The sequence below is a fragment of the Xiphophorus maculatus genome, chromosome 5 (genome assembly GCF_002775205.1).
Source record: "Xiphophorus maculatus strain JP 163 A chromosome 5, X_maculatus-5.0-male, whole genome shotgun sequence".
NCBI lineage: Eukaryota > Metazoa > Chordata > Actinopteri > Cyprinodontiformes > Poeciliidae > Xiphophorus > Xiphophorus maculatus.
In genome coordinates, this window is record NC_036447.1 from 19991300 (window position 1) to 20008479 (window position 17180).

Consider the following 17180-nt stretch of genomic DNA (forward strand, 5'->3'; position numbering starts at 1 on the left):
CAGTATTTGTCAATGTCTTCTGGTAGGAGACCATTATTTTTGTAATTGTTTATTAGACTTATATTGACTGTTTTTAAGATACATAAATAAAACTAGAATGACTTTCTAAAGAAAAATCACCTAATTCTGGAAATCAAAATAGTACTATACATATAATCAATTCCAAGAATATTCTACTATTATGTGTGAAGCAAATCCAACAATTTACCTGATATTTCAGGATAAATTGCAAATTAAGACAAAAATGTATTGATTTAATTTGTTTATTTAGGAAAACACTGTAAAAAGAGCATCGTTGACAGAAAACAGGCAACAATATGTTTTTAGTTAAAGCTCAAAACACTACTTCACTTCTGACTTGCTACACAAAGGGAACATGTGGAGGCATGCATGATTAAATGTACCTAAATCTAACACAATACATAATAAAAAGGCAAAATAAAAGTTATCTAAAAGTGGTCATTGCCAAAACCAGTGAAGAGAAGATCAGAAACGGGTACAGTGAAGCTGTAATTGAAGTTATAAACAAAAGCCACCTATTTCAAACTGAATAAGTCGAGTTGAACAAGTACAAAGATTAAGGAGGTGTTTGGAATGTGACTGTCTCTCTAACTCCTAAAGTTTGGCTGGTGAAGGAAAAAATATAAAATATAAAATAAAAAAAGAGAGAGATAAATCCCTTTTCCTCCTCCACAATACTCGGTTGGGGAAATTTAATTATTTGGGGTCCTTAAAACAAATTTTCTTTAAAATTCGTGTGAAAGTACAAGCCCTTACCTCATTGGATATAACACTGTTTGGGAGACCACAACAATAAAACTGAGTTACAAACACTTGAACAAATTTACCCAGTACATGTTAATTATAACTATTTACGGGGTGGTTGTGGGCCTGGCGGTGGAGGGGGGGCAGCGGGGAAAGGAGGGAAAGGCGGCTGCCCCATGAAGCCCATAAGTGGGGGCTGCGGCGGCGGGGGAAACTGCTGTGCCATCAACGGCTGCGGGGCGCCTGACGGCGGAGGGGGTGGAGGAGGGCCCTGGCCGAACTGGCCCTGCGGCTGGTTGGGTTGCTCCTGACCGCCGCCGGTCGGGGCTCCGCCGCGGGTGTTGTAGCCTCCGCCGTTGTTGCTGTTGTAGTTCTGGTACTGATCCGAGCCGGCGTTGTAGTTGTTCCTGTGATCTCGGTTTCTGTCTCTGTAGGACGACGACGAGGAGCGGTCGTCGTCGCGGTTGTTGCGGCCGTCGCGGTTGAAGCCCCCGCGGCTGTCTTTGCCGCCTCCGCCGGAGCGCATGCGCCGATCGCACTCGTCTTGATACATTAGGTTAGGGTTGTTGGAGTTGCCGCCACGGTAACGCATCCTGCCACCTGCATATAAACCCCCCAAAAAAACAATGAAAAGTAACATTTAGAATGGGCTTTTGCTTTCATCGCCTCAAAGAAACCTGATTATTAGCCTGAAAAAAGAGCTATTTAAAGCATCGTCACTCTACCATCTGCCCCGGAAGCACTATTCGAGCCATCAGCTCTTTCGCACATTTTTTTATTTTTATTTATTTTGGCTCTAGTGGCCTTGTGTTGACAGGAAAGTGGAATATGAGTGAGCGGGAAGACATGCGGCAAAGGTCAATGGGCCAGGACTCGACCCTGTGATCCCCGTAGTGCGTACATGGGTCGAGCGCTTTACCTCTGCCCCACCGCCGCCGTCATTTGCGCATGCGCCAAAACTACTACTTCCAAATCGCTGCTGTAGTTCAGCTAAGTAAAACTTTCTGAAAGGATCTATTTCCCTAGACAATGTTATTTTTCCATTAATAAATAATTGTCATAATTATTAAGTTATAAGGTTATAATGCAGTAGTAAATTGTGTATTGGACTCACTGGACTGTAACGTATTTGTCAATGTCTTCTGGTAGGAGGCCATTATTTTTGTAATTGTTTATTAGACTAACAAAAAGTGTTATCGGATTGTAAAAGACTATATCCCATAGTTTTATGTAAAATCCAAAAGTATTACTCCATCTTTCCTCGTGCTTGAATGTGGTATGCAGGTACATGTGCTTGATTTTGTTTTTCACATAATTAAACCCTTTTTATCTGTGTTTTATTATTGTCTTTAAAATATACTATATTTACGATTACAGTTAGCTGCAAAAAAAAAAAAAAAAAAAAAAGACATTCTCCCGTGATCCTCCCACTTGCGTAAATGAGCTAACGGTATGGATCGTGCTTTCGGAATAGATTGTGAAGTGAGATGCATAACAGAAGTCCAAAGCTGTTACTGAATTTTTCCTGAATAATTCAAAGAGAAATCAAATCAATTATATAGACTGATGTATATGTACACCACTGGCTGGCACTGCAAATAAAAATATAGCTCCTCCTACCGCCTCCACCCCCGCGGCTGGAGTCCACCAGCTGGAGCAGTTTTGGGTTTATAGCCTGCCGGGCTTCCTCCAGGACCCGGACCAGGTCTCTGGCCTGTCGCAGGTTTCCCGGGGTGAAGAAGGTGTAGGCGGTGCCCTTATTGGTACTGCGGGCCGTGCGCCCAATACGATGGACATAATCCTCAGAGGAGCTGGGATAGTCATAGTTGATGACGAACTTTACGTCTTCCACATCTTTGGGATAGACAGCAAAGGAAGTTCAAGAAGGGTAAAGGGCTTTTAGAGAACAGGAAGTGATGCATTTAATGAAATTCTAAAGAAAGCTGGGAGCTTTATGCCTATGAACGACTGAAGTCATCTATCAATGCAACAACACGTCTTGGTGTGAAGCAGAAAGATTGAAACAAATTGGAGTTCACTTACCGTGCAACAATCCACACATCCAAAGATTAATTTCAGAGACACAGCACAGCTTTACTATTCAACATGCCTTCAACGTTGCGCACTCACTTGATTTAAAGTGAGAACCGGCATGTAAAGAAACCATTTTAAGCCTCTGTGCTTTTCAGAGGACTCATGATTACTGGCCTAAACGTGGAAGGTAAGGAAGTCTGTTTCTCATTACAGAAGACGTGGGGCTCTGACAGCACTGCTGATCAATAAGTCTCCCATCTCCCCCTCCGTCACGAGAGGGAAGCCATTTAATAATTTATTACACAGTAACAATAGTGTGCTATGATTATTGAACCATGAACTCTTTTCTTTTGTAATATAAGCATAAAGGCAGAACCTGACTGTAGGGTGAGCTCATGAAGGAGTTAAGACAAAGGGGTGTTGCGGTACTTACCCCCTGCAAGTTGTTTTTACAAAGGTTCCCCCTGATCAGTCCTGGTTCAAAGGGAAGGGCTGAGGGAGAGGGAGACTGGATTCCTCCCTCACCTTCTGCTCACTCCAGCAACGTCAGACGGGAGCAGAACCGTTAAACCCCAAAGGACACACCCACGCACACCCAATGGCTGGTTCTGTTGCTCTCTCGTCGCATTGCGGGACCCTCCTCACACCCTGGCCAGGACTGGATCCAGACGAGCCCGTCTAATTCTCTCTCCCCTGTCTGTCTGCTTTTTGGACCGACGGGCAGACATACAGGACCCTCAGGATGCTCCCAAGGAAGGCTCGTTGGATTTGCAAACTGACATTAATGGGGGATGGGGGGTTGGAGTCTCAATCTTTTTTCTTTTTCTTAGTTCAGGAGAGTAATAGGGGCGTTAATCCCACTAAAGCTCACAAAGCTTGCCTTTTATAATGTGACTGAGGGGGACAGAGACAGCAGCACAGACTGTTACAGCTGCCGTGTGCTGCCAAACCCTGAGAGGAGAAGAGGGGAGAAGAAAACAAGGATAAAGTCATCGAAATTTGGTAAAAGTTTACAAAACTTTACTTATCCCCCCTTCTCAGAATATTCTACAGAAATGTCAGATGTTAAACTGTTCCCCCCCCCCCCATTTTCTTTTCAAAGCTATCTCATAAACATACGGCTCTCTCCTGACGTGAAGGTTGAAAGATTTCGAGCAGAAAAATGTGAAACATGAGCAGCAATCCGAGGAGTTTATACTGACACCACACTAGGAGACATAAGAAAAGGTGCGCAGGACGTTGTGGGCCCACACACCCCTCCTTTCAGGCAGCGTGCCAGAGAGCCCCGCATGAAGGAAGCTTTTAAACTGCGGTAACAAGAAACAGACTATGAACCTGCTGGATCGAGAGGCTCGAAGCCTGCAGCTCTGCATGCTTCAGCCGACAACGTTACCAGGTTGTAACGTCTTTTTTTTTTTGGACTCATTCTGTTTTTTTCTTCTGTGATTTTCACATATCTGGCTACAAAAGAAGCTGGACTTTCACTTGTACAATTTTTGTAAAAGAAGAAAAAAACAAAATATAAATAAAGAAAAACTCAATTTACGAACATTGTACCTAAAATTAATTTGAAGAAGTATACATGATTTCTGTAATTTTGTGAAAACAATACCTGCAAATAAGCTTGTGGGATATAAAAGTAATTCTCAAGCCTGCTTGCTGTACAAGAGTCTTTTTTTACTAACTTGTTATACTTACCACCTGCTTGATTTAATTCAGAGCATTAACTGGGGATTATGGTTGACTTGAATACATGTAAATTCATTATTAGCTGAAGAACAAATTAAATGAGACAAATGATGCTGAGAACAGAAATCACAGGAAGTAAACAATGTGATCCCAGACATACCCAGACCCCGAGAGGCAACATCTGTCGCGATCAGGATAGGGGCCTTGCCGCTCCTGAATTCTGTGGAGTTGAAACGAAAACATGTCAGTTGAAAAAAATGTGGCCAAATAGTTGATAAATCAAAGCAGGAGAAGATTAAATTAAAGGGAAGAGAGGAAACATCTTAAAGGAAGGAAAGTTTGATCATGCTAGGTGTGAGAGAATGTGACATTTCTTCTTTAGGTAAGAAATTAATTAGTACTGTAAAACAGATGCAATATGTGAATTTTTCGACTGATGACTAATGGATAATGGATTGTGGAAGGATTGGTGGAAAGATTGATAGCATAGAGACAGATGCACTGATGGAGAACACTTCTAAATGATAAAGAAAAAAGGCCACACATATATGTCCATATTCTATTTTCACATTTATTCAATGCTAAAAAATTACGTACATTCTATACTTTTAAAGACTTCAACCCAGAGAATGTTTTTATCTGTAGACTCTCATTTCATTTATTTATTTAAACGAGGACAATGCATATTAATCAACGTCAGCAGTGGGCATCAATCTAAATATGTCGGCGTTGGCACAAGAGATCATTTTTATCCACAGTCCTAAGGTATGCATGATATGAAAGTTGACTTTCAGAGATGCCAACACCCTGACCTCTACTGTTTGTGATGTATTCTTACCAGTGAGAACCCAGTCTCTTTCTGGCTGGCTCTTGTCTCCATGGATACACATGGCTGGCCATCTAGGTAACAAAACCACATCGATTCAGCAAGTCAAACTCACACACTGAAAGCTGCCCACCACGTTTTTAAAGAGTCACAGATCCTCCTCACCCATCGCGCCTCATCCTCCGGGTGAGATCATCGCATCGTTTTTTGGTCTCCACAAAGATGATGGTTTTGTTCTCCTTCTCAGCCATTATCTCCTCCATCAGTTGAATAAGCCTGCATGCAGAGAGACAATGTTAGCAAATCAACTCAGAACGAGCAGCGTGAGAAGATCAGACCATACAAAAGCAAATGATGTAGGTCGCACGCTCAAGTCTTACTTGTTGTCTTTTTCGGTCTCCATGCAGACATCGACGATCTGCAGAATGTTATGGTTGGCACTGAGCTCCAGAGCGCCAATGTTAATCTGGATGTACTCCCTTAAGAAGTCCTCGGCAAGCTGCCGAACCTCCTTTGGCCACGTTGCACTCCACATCAGGGTCTGTCTGTCAGGCTGAAAGAGACAAGAGAGAGATGGATTTATACGAATTGAAAAAAATAAAAAAGCACCAAAACACCCCCACTTATCAATGGTCATTTGAAAACAGCAAAACTACATAACCGCAGCAGCCTTACTCTGATTTGTTCAACAATCTTGCGAATCTGCGGCTCAAAGCCCATATCCAACATGCGGTCGGCCTCGTCCAGCACTAAATAAGTGCAGCGGCGCAGGTTGGTCTTCCCCGCCTCCAGGAAGTCAATGAGGCGACCCGGCGTGGCGATGCAGATCTCAACGCCTACGGTCGGATATGAACAGAATGTCAGAAACAGTCAAAATCCAAACAGTCCACATCAGCCCACCACACCCACCTCTCTCAAGGTCTCGAATCTGTGGGCCTTTGGGTGCGCCGCCGTACACGCAGGTGCTCTTGATGCGGGAGGACTTGCCGTAGTCGTAGGCAACCTGCTGGACCTGCTGAGCCAGCTCTCTGGTGGGTGCAAGGACCAGACACTGAGAACAGAGGAAGACGAAGGAGAAAGGGATAAATGACAAGGGTTCTGTGCACTGAAATGTTTAGACTGAACTCTCTCCTGCACTCACTATAGGGCCATCCCCTCTCTCCAGGTAGGGCTGGTGGTTGATATGTACGATAGCAGGAAGGAGGTACTGCAAGGGGGAAAAAAGAGGCAATAAGTTGTTAGAACTGCTTTCACAATTTTTGCCAAAAATTTAGATTCAAAACATTAAATATTAACTTAAGTTACTTCCATTTTGCTTTCAAAGTATAGGTTATTTATGATACTAATTATACACCATGAATTACTTTTTTACTTTAATCTGTCTCTTTTGTTCATATTTCAGAATCCCTCACAGATTTCCACCAATTAGAGATCAAATTAAATGTTAAAAATGATTTGAATACATTATTGACAAGACCATGAAGCGAAATCCTTACAGCCAGCGTCTTCCCAGAGCCAGTCTGTGCTATTCCCACCATGTCCTTGCCGCTCAAGGCCACAGGGAAACCCTGGGCTTGGATGGCTGTGGGCTCCTTGAAGTTCTGCTGCACCAGGACATCCATCACATACTCTGCAAGGGGCAAAGGCAGGAGACAGTTTAACTCAGCCATTTAAATGTTACTGAAAGCGATCTGTCTGGGTTTTTCTAAAAATATATATATATATATATATATATGTATATGTTGCTGATTTGTGCGTGACATTTAAATAATAGAGGATATTTACGAACGTAAAAGAATGAGTAAACGTGCTAAACTGAGGCAAATAAGGTTTTATGGAATTAGAGAATTTGACATTTTTATTTATTTTTACAGCAAAAAAACTTTATGAAAGATGGAGTAAAAAGGAGCTAACTCACGAGGAAACTGAGCATGATGAAAAGCAGTTACTGGGTTTGGACAGCCAGAGCCTCTGATGGTGATCTCCTTCTTCCTGCGAAACTCCTCCACATCATACTAGATATGGAAGCAAAAAAGAAAAATAAGCATTCCAAAAAAATTTTTACACATAACCAAACAGCTTGTTATTGTTATTATTATTATATTTTTAATGATGGTGTGTGAGCAAGTACAAAGAAAAGAAGAAAAAAAACCAACCTACCTGACCCATGCGTTGGACTTCAACGTGTTCAGTGTAGAAGTTCTTTTCAAATTTCGGCAACTCATCTAAGTTCCACCTCTTTTTGCGGAGACGCTCACCAGGATTTCCAAACTTCATAGGCGGCGGTCCGCTGCGGCCACCCATGCCCCCTCCAAACCGTGGTCTGAGAGAGGTAAAGCAAAAGAAATTAGGATGCAAACCAATTATTACACAAATTAAGTCTATCTAGCCATACCCATTTCTGAACCTTTCTAAAGTACACTGCTCAAAAAAATAAAGGGAACACTTTAAGTGTTAAACACCTGTTTAAGTGTTCCCTTTATTTTTTTTGAGCAGTGTACTTTAGAGTAGATAAATGTTTTTAATCAGTAACTCAACATCAAAGAATCTTGTTTGTGAAGCTTGTGAAGTTATTGGCATATTTACATGTGCTATACTGGTGTGGAGTTATGAAATACATTTGTAAGTCAGTACATTTATGTTTTAAAAAAAAAACATTTTAAGTCATTTCAGCGCTGCTTTGCTGTATCGGATCGGTATCAGCCGATGCTATATATATATATATACATATATATATATATATCCAGTACGGATTCAAATATCTGAATCCGTACTGGAAGTGAAAAAAGTGGAATGGTGCCTCTCTAGTAAAAAACAGGAAATAGTTATCCATTTCCTCCCCTTTATGCTTTCATATTAAATCTGAAGCTAAAAGTATTCACAATGACCAATGCTAACTTGATTTAAATTATTAAATGCCTGTGTAAAATTGACCCAAATTGAATGAAACATTACTAAATGTAAACTGGAGCAATTTGCCTTGTCATCGTAAGTGTCTTGAGACAGCATTTGTAGTTCATAGGTTCTATGAAGAAGTGTGTGTAAAATGAGGGAACAGTGTGTAGACAAGCTACCAAAGCCTGGCATCATCTACGAGGGACATTCTGCCTATTGCTCTTCTATTCTCTTGGACAGATCTGTTTTATCCCCCCCTTTTTCTTTTAGCTTCTTAGGATGTACATATTTTACCAATATGTTGTCTTAATTATAATCAATTAAGAATTTAGCAATGGAACTTGACTTAAAGCAATGTTTTGATTGTTGATTCTATGTTGCATGACTGTGTTTTTATGATGTAAAGCACTTTGAAATGCCTTGTTGCTGAAATGTGCTGTACAAATAAAATTTGATTAATTGATATACCTTTTAAAACTAAACTATTTGTAGTAAAACAAAGTAGTAAGTCAACCGAGTTATTAATGTCAATTCTACACTGCAGTATCTAATTAGAACTCCTTCAAAAAATTGTAATTTCCTAAATCAAACACCATTACTTTACTGCAGCCCAAAATCTAGTGCAAATTATTTGCACAAGATCAGACGTGCAATAAAACTTTTACAATAGTTGAGTGAGAAGGAAAACATGACCCACACCACAGATAGGCCAACTTTAAAGCAATTGTATGGGGTTCCACAAACACGCTGTTAGCATTTTCAGTCCTTTGTGGTAATGTTATTTTCAATTTACACTTTACCTAACTTTATTCGGCGACTGATCGGATGTTTTTTGACGATGTAAATATTAACTGGAATGGATCTTTAAGCGTTAGCTTAGCTTTTGTTTGTGTGTTCCTTTCATCCATGCAAAGCCAATCTATATTTGAAGCTCAAACATTAATTAACACTAAATTTATTTATTTATTTTTGCTAAATCTGAAAAACGTACCTGTCTCGTCCACGATCTCTGTCTCTGTCCCTGTCTCCGTACGAGGAGCCCCCTCTCATTTCGATAAAACAGCCCTTTTGGTAGATTTGTCGCTAGCTAGAACGATGGTTAGCCGCAGCAGGTTCGACGACAGAAGCGTAAAAATGAGCGAGCACACAACAAATAATTTTTTACTTTATTTGTAACAGCTGAAATAAGAAGATAAAACGAGTAACACGGGAATTATTGAGCAACTCTAAACACGTCGCCAGTCGCCTTGTTTGTTTCCTACCAGCGAAAGACATCGACTTCGGCCTAATGGCTAGTAAAACTACGTAGCGCCTTTTCAAAACAAACGTCAGGACGTACGCAATTTGCCTAAGTAATAATGGAGAATCTCACTCCGTGAAAACGTTGGCGCTTTAAGACTCTCGGTATGTATGCGTCTGTTGCGGCTCAAACACAGCAAAAGTGCACTGTGCAGCATAAAAAAAATCATTGTTCCTATGTCTAAAGATATTTTTTTTATAAAACAAAATCTGGTTTTACATATTTGAACAAGAAAAGAGACGCGTTGCAAAACCATAAGCGGTCAGTAGGTGGCGACTATGCCAGACTTTGTTAAAAACGAAACCCGATTTAAAACGAAAAAGACTGCGATCATTTCAGGAAGTTCTGTTTTATAGTGAACCAATACTGATACCGAAGTTATTGGTGTTCTTGTAGCATAATACCGAACTGGTTTGGAAGCGGACAAGGTGGAAGGACATGCCTTTGTTTTTCCAGAACAGAGAATTAGATTGCTTCAGATCAACAGCGGAATTATTCGACAAATATCCACATTTACAGGTTTGTTTCCTGAAACTGTCTGGTTTTATGTGATCGTGTTACTTTTGGCATTTATTTCCCACATTGCAACTGTTCTTTCACCGTAAGACAATTGTTATTACGCTATCTGTTTCACGTCTACACATAAAATAGAACATTAATTGCACCCGGCCATTTTTTATATGGACCTACTGTGCCTTTTATAAAGTGATTATAATGATTACTTCTCTGAAACACAAGAAAGTGCTGCAGGATCCTATCAGTCTGGGAAGGTAGGGACGGTAAGGACAGTTCTGTAGGTTAAAAAATGGAAGAAGGAAAAAAGACATTAAAGGGATATAAATGTATAATAATGATAGAAATGTACACATTTTGTGTGGGTTGCATTTTATGTTACATTTGTCTGTTTATCAATCCATCCTGTTCAGTTCAATTTATTTATTTAGCAGCAATTTACAATTGTTATTTCAATGGACTTTACAAGGCAAACAGATATAGCTGGTATAAAGAAATACACAATCAATTCAATCCAATCATATTGTACATTTTCATTAACCATATTCCAATTTCATCCTATTCAGAATACAGTACTATTAAGTTCAGTTTATCACCCCAATTGGGACAAAATGTTATCCATTTAAAGAAATAAATTCAGTTGCAAAAAGTCACAGATTTTGCAGCAGTGCCTATTCCTGCTGGGAGCGGACAGTTGATCGCATTAACCTTTGCAGCAATTACCTATACTGGAAATGGATTGATTGACATTGGTTATGAAAGGATTGTGGGCCTAGTGTCTTTTTTCAAACTGTTTCTGACAGAAAATAAACTGAAAAGAGAAAGAGTTGAAGAGATTAAAAAAAGATCCTGAGCCCAGGAAGCAAACCCCAGATGGCAAAGATGGCACTAATACATACTTTCAGGAAGACATTCTTATAATAGGAATTATAAACTCCTACGGACCCAGCTCAATGTACCCAACTGTCTGCTCTGAGGTCCAACTATTCATTCATTCTATTTGGTGTAATTTGTAGATTCAAAAAATGTCTCAAGTAAATAGATACTGACTGTATGCTGTACATACTTTAAAAAATGGTTAAGAGGGATTCGAGAACTCATAAAACTGCAGTCTATATAAATGACATAAAAATAAGTTGCACCTAAATTTTCAGAGTTGTAAAATTGTTCATACAAAGTAATTATAAAATATTAAGATATGACCATGATGAAATATGAATAAAACCTTATGAGTAGGACACACATAGCATTTCAAGAAAGACTTTTTTCTCCTACAAAATGTATTTCTGACTCATAGAAATAAAATAATGCTTACTGTCACTAGACTGACTTTTGGTTTGTATTTATTTTAGAGTTAAATCCAGGAAAACACAAAAGTTTAATTTTGTTTTGCAGGAAAATGCAAAAGCATTTCGCTCCAAGCCACGTGTTGATGTAGATGCGAAGCACCTTCTGTATGTTCAGCAGAGAGAGTTTGCAGCGACAACTCCAGCAGACAGTGAGTACACCTGCTGCTCACGATGACAAATCACAGTCATGCATTTAAGAACCTGAATTATCTTCTGAATTTTGAATTGACATCCATGTATTACTGAGAAAAGAAACTGTGTCACACAGACTAGTTACATTTATGCTGAGATTAGATTACAAACAGCTGGGTTCTATTTACTACTTATGTTAGTTCTGGTTACACAGGGTTTTATTTAGGGGCTCACGAGTATTAGGGGCTGAATAAAAATGCATGGCATACTTTTCAGATCTGGAAAAAGTCTGCATTTTGATAACTATTCATTATTTGCCAGCCACTCCATAATTATGAGTTACTTTGCTGGTCTGACAAACTACATCCAAATAAAATACATTAAAGTTTGTGGTCTTAAAGAGTCAAAACATTTAAGAGTTATGGGCAGCTGTTCATAATTTCTTCATCATTCGATGGATTTTACACCTACTTTTTTCTCTCTCTCTCCATGTGGTGTAAGATCAGTGCTTTTGTCGGTATGACTTTACAATTTGAACTCTAATCAGTTTCATCCGTTCTGGTCAAATCTTTCACAGACTGCGTTTCGATCCTTGGATCAGATGATGCTACCACCTGCCACTTGGTCGTGCTGCGACACACCGGTACTGTACTTCTACCAGATTCCTACTGTGCGTTACATCTGCCTTAAGCTAAAGGATTCTAAATTGTTTCATTACTTGGCAGGTAGTGGAGCTGTCTGTCTGTCTCACCTCGATGGCTCCAGCACCAGGACTGAGGTCCAGCTCACTACGAAAGCCGTCACATCACTGAGTAACGGCTGTAATGAGGGCAGGCACGTCATACATGCACAAGTACGAGTTCAAAGTTCATAATTTCCCATTAACATTTGTTTCACTTTCTGCTGCCATCTAGATTTGAGCTGCATCTAGTTGGAGGGTTTGATGACGATGACAAAAGATCTCATAAACTCAGCCTTAACATCCTGGGTAGGCTAATAAAGTTCTCTATGGTATGTTGCTCGTGGACATAATCTCAAAATCGCCAAATTGACATGTGCTGCTTTTACTTTATAGCAGCGTTCCAGAAACAGAAGGATCACATTCACCTGGAGACATGTTGCATCACAGGTTTTATATGTTTTCTATCTTTTGTAAATACTGTAGTTGGACATTCTGATTTCTCAGTCACAATTCTTTCTGTTGTAGAGATGAACAATGTAGTTGACAAGGGAATTCATAAACCGATAGTATATGGAATAGGTGAGTGGCAGATGTATGGCAAAGAAACAAGTAATATGCATATACTGTATGTCATGTTATTGGTAATAATTTTGAGTCTGTCTAGGTGTAAATGTTAAAACAGGGGAAGTGTTCCCTGCCTCATTCCCTCATAAAGGACCTGCAGAGATGCTACGGTCAGCACGGACCTTCACTGGAGGAGAGGTAAAAAACTAAGTCCCACCTAGTCCAGTCAAAGCCCAGCTCTAAAGTTAAGTTGAGAATATACTGTATATGTCAACACTTAAAAATGTAAATGTTCAAAGGCAGTTTCAATCCAGTCTGATTGAACTTGAGCTGCTCTGCAAAGAAGAATGAGCTAAAAGTCAATGTGTCTACATGTCCATGGCTGGTAGAGACATGTCCCAAAAGATTTGTATTTGTATTTGTAGCACCATTGAAATATGCATTTACAGTGTATGGGCTCAGGTGGACTGAATGCATAGGCACTCTACAATTTTCAGATGTTAGTTTGTAAAACAGGCAAAAAAAAGAAACAACTCAAAAAACATTCCCTTCCATATTGCCTTTAAGCACTACTTTGAGTTGATCTGATGCATAAAATCCCAACAGAAAGCAGTGAATTTTGTGGTTGTGACATGACAAAACAAAACCAAAGATCTTGGGGCATAAATAGTTTAAAATGCCTAATACTTTTATTATTATTTCTTTCGGTTTATTGTTTAATGCCATCTTTAGCTGTAAATGCTATTGTCCTTATGATGTAAATTTACACGCATAGTCTCATTTTTAAGGGACTGAAGCTAGACTACACACTGATTTTTAATAAAATATCTCTTCTTTACAGATGACTGACATTTATGACTCAAGACATGGACTTATTAAAGTTGGACCATGCCAGTGGAGTCCTGATTTGGAAATTGCCTTCTGGTTGTCACAAAGTGATGCCACTATTTTAAAGGTAACATAATGTCTGGGAAGTACTGACCCTCTGAAGGTGACCAGAACAACACTGGGAGAATACGCAGTATAGCGAGTTATATAAATAATTTATTTATTTTTTTCCTGTTTGTAGTACCTGTCCACGTCTCCGTTTGCTGAACCGCCGCACTTTGTCCAACACATTAAGTCCACCATCCAGTTCCTTTTGTCGCATCCAAACTCTGACAGCCTGTTCCCGGGAGGTCAGCCGCACCTCTACCACCGGACGGAGAGCGGTAGCTGGGAGAGGCTTGTCCAGTCATAACAAGTCACAGCTGAACCTTTAAATGCTATTTGACTGTTTTTTTGTTTTCCAATGGAAACACTGACCCCTTTTCAATCAGAGTATTTTCTCAAGGATCCAATCCCAGACCAGCGCTTTGCAAATGTATTCATACCACATGGATCATTTCCGATCGGCTCCTCTGAGTAAAGCCAGTTTTGTATTTGCATTTTGCAGATTGGATGGAGGGTTTTTGTGATTATCATTTTTCAAGTCTACAGATTCTTTTAGATTAGCTTGAGGATTTTGATTGGGATACTTTAACACGCAAATATACTTTGATCTAAACCATTGCTCAAGCCAACACACATTATTTACGTATTATCTAAGCCAACACAGCTTGTGTAAATAGTTAAATTACTCTCCTAAAGTTCTGGAGGAGTTGTGTTGAACCACGGAAAGACCTAGAACTTGCAGAATACCGGACCCTGAGGACTTACTTTGATATGTCTGGTTTAGATTGAATGCTAATGTCTTCACCGGTTAACAGTTATGATTTAAGCTTTTACACACCTGACCTGTTTTCTGGGGGGCCCTGGTTTTCACAATGCTGTTTGTTCACTAACGCACACTAGCAAACCTCTGAGGCCTTCACAGAATAGCTCGATTTTAACTAATTTATATTTACTCATACGAGGAATTAGGGCTGGGCGATATGACTTCAAAATTAAATCTCAGATTTCGTCATTCCAGATCCGATATTGTTTTTTTCTTGCTTTCTTTTCTTTAAAAGAAAAAAGAGAAAATATTTTCAAAAAGTGGCTTTTGTCATTCTTTTTGTGAGTTGTACAAGGGTGTATTAGGGCCAGGCAACACAATTTTAAAAATTGTTTAATTGCGAGAATATAGTCATAATATTAGCAGAATAAAGACAAATTTTACTAGAAGAACGTCTTAAAATTGCAATAAAAAGTTGTTTTTATGAGATATAAGCTTCTAAAGAGTTAGTTGGCTACCTAAATCCATGTCGGTTTTTTCTTCAGAATAGACAGTCGTTTGCACAATTGTTTCAAAGTCCTGTTGCTGATAATAATTTGATGCTGGTGTGTTAAAAGATGAGGTATTTTCTTATCTGTAAAACTTATACCAGAGTATAACCTCGTACACATAAACAGAAGCTGTAAAACCTGTCCAGCAAGATGGCCGGCCTTGGGTCTGCTGACATCACTCTGAACTATAGAAACCCAAGGAATAAATTGTTGAAGATTTAATTTTGCCCAAAAATGAAATCTTCAAAAACCCAAATTTAGATTGATCGATAAAATGTATTCATCGTCCAGCCCTAGGAGGAATGTATTGATGATTATGTGACTTGTGAATATATTTGCTTGCTCTGTATTTTATTTGGGGGTATCTGCGTATTAGGACCTGTATGAATATGTTTACCACACTTTTGAGGTTTTTATTGGTTAAGGAGAATGGGATATTTTCATTTTCCTTCAACATTTCAACATTATAGTTATGCACTACCTTATGTTGGTCTGTCTGTCTGTCTAAATTAATGGAAGCTTCTTTTTCAAGGTGCAGCACATTACCTCTCCAGGCTCATATGGTAACAAGATGTATCCATTGGTCCACTGGATTGCTATGCATGGTTTCATAACTATACCAGTTTGTGGTTTAACTTTGCCTTAGTGTTGGCCGGTTTCACACTGCAGTCCAAAAGAAGTCGACACTTTGCCCTTATTTTCTTTCAAAGTAAAGAAGATTTTTGGGGGGATGGGTTCACCACAGCTCTAATGAAAGCCCTACAGAGTAATAAATGGCCCTTTTCACACTGTTTCCTAAAAACAAGCGCCCTCACTGATTTTCTTCTGTACCTGCTGATGATGAATACTCAGTTGATCTTTCTTGGTGCCACCTTTTCATGGTTCATGTTTAGTCGGTGGGTTTATATTGTTTCACAGGTTTATATATTGATGTTTTGGTTTTTTTTTTTATGTGAGAACATGTTTTTTCATACTATATTCCCTATGTGTCCACTGTTTCAGTTTAACTTGTGGAAATTGTAGTTTTGGTTTATATTAACAGAGTGTGAGTTTGACTCTTTCTGCTGCCAAAACATCAGATCTTCAAGAAAAACATTACCCACGCAGGATTTCTGAAGAGAACCAAAGTGTTACCACAAACAGTACCACACAGTAAAAACACTTTTACAGAAAGCCAGGGGAACTTCTGTTTAATGGAAAAGTCCATTTAAAACCGTCCATCCATTTTCTAACACCCTTGTCCCAAGTGGGGTCAGGAGGGCTGCTGGTGCCGATCTCCAGCTAACGTTCCGAGCGAGAGGCGGGGTACATCCTGGACAGGTCGCCAGTCTGTCTTAGGGCAACACAGAGACAGACAGGACACACAACCATGCACACACACACACACACCTAGGGAGAATATAGAGAGACCAATTTACCTGACAGTCATGTTTTTGTGGGAGGAAGCCAGCATACCCAGTGAGAACCCATTCATGCAGCGGGAAAACATGCAAACTCCATGCAGAAAGACCCCGGGCCGGGAATCGAACCCAGGACCTTCTTGCTGTGCAGTGCTACCAACTGTGCCACTGTTCAGCCCCCATTTAAAACCTTTCTGTATTTACAGACTCAAAACAAATATCTGTACTGTTCTAAAGTGCATAAATTGTAGAGGAAGTGGTCAGTTGAATGTTTTTTTATCTGTGGAAATGTACCTTCAAAACTAGAGTTGTCTTTTATGTTTATTTATCCTTCGCTCTTGACCATATCACACTTTATATGAATGTGTTTCTTTTCAAAAGTGCATGTGTTTATGTCAATCAAAATCCTCTGCGAGTAATGGTAGGAATTATGGCATAGTGCAGTAAAAAATCTGAGCATATGGCCTTCTGATAAACTGTTTCCTTCTAATCCTTGCAAGCTGCTTCAAGCACACTGCAACCTAAGATCCAGCGTTTCCTGGTCGATAGCGGTTTCCAGTTTTTCTGAGTTTCGCTCAGCCGTTTTTAATTTGTGTTTTCTATGGACTACATTACCAAAAAGAGGGGCACAAATTCTACTCATTCTTTGATGGGGTAATAGTTTTGCATCCAACTGAAAATTATGAAATTACAAGCGTAACAGCGCTTATGTTTCCACCCTAGATTTAGTTCAAACAGCAAAAAGGTGGATCAAAGCGCGTTCTGCTGGTTGGTGTGTTTTTCA

At 39.6% G+C, this 17180-nt stretch overlaps 2 protein-coding genes across 3 annotated transcripts; one reads left to right on the top strand and one right to left on the bottom strand.

Annotated features, from left to right (window-relative positions):
* Window positions 1-249: 249 nt before the first annotated feature.
* On the bottom strand, window positions 250-9533 carry LOC102235022 (probable ATP-dependent RNA helicase DDX17). The gene is made up of 13 exons (XM_005797228.3): window positions 9201-9533; window positions 7475-7637; window positions 7233-7329; window positions 6811-6944; window positions 6456-6521; window positions 6224-6365; window positions 5990-6150; window positions 5695-5867; window positions 5480-5590; window positions 5327-5388; window positions 4649-4708; window positions 2386-2619; window positions 250-1365 (listed from the first exon to the last, which is right to left on the bottom strand). The coding sequence occupies exons 1-13, from the start codon at window positions 9257-9259 to the stop codon at window positions 869-871; spliced, it is 1959 nt and encodes a 652-aa protein (XP_005797285.1). The 5' UTR covers window positions 9260-9533; the 3' UTR covers window positions 250-868.
* A 282-nt stretch (window positions 9534-9815) lies between these two features.
* ntan1 (N-terminal asparagine amidase) lies at window positions 9816-15481 on the top strand. 2 transcript variants are annotated; one of them, XM_005797227.3, is made up of 10 exons: window positions 9817-10028; window positions 11418-11520; window positions 12081-12146; window positions 12229-12337; window positions 12418-12491; window positions 12579-12632; window positions 12711-12764; window positions 12850-12947; window positions 13591-13704; window positions 13819-15481. In XM_005797227.3, the coding sequence occupies exons 1-10, from the start codon at window positions 9948-9950 to the stop codon at window positions 13987-13989; spliced, it is 924 nt and encodes a 307-aa protein (XP_005797284.1). In that variant the 5' UTR covers window positions 9817-9947; the 3' UTR covers window positions 13990-15481. The 2 variants fall into 2 exon arrangements, with proteins under 2 accessions (XP_023188843.1, XP_005797284.1); XM_023333075.1 differs by having other exon boundaries at window positions 9816-10028; window positions 12579-12764.
* Window positions 15482-17180: the final 1699 nt, after the last annotated feature.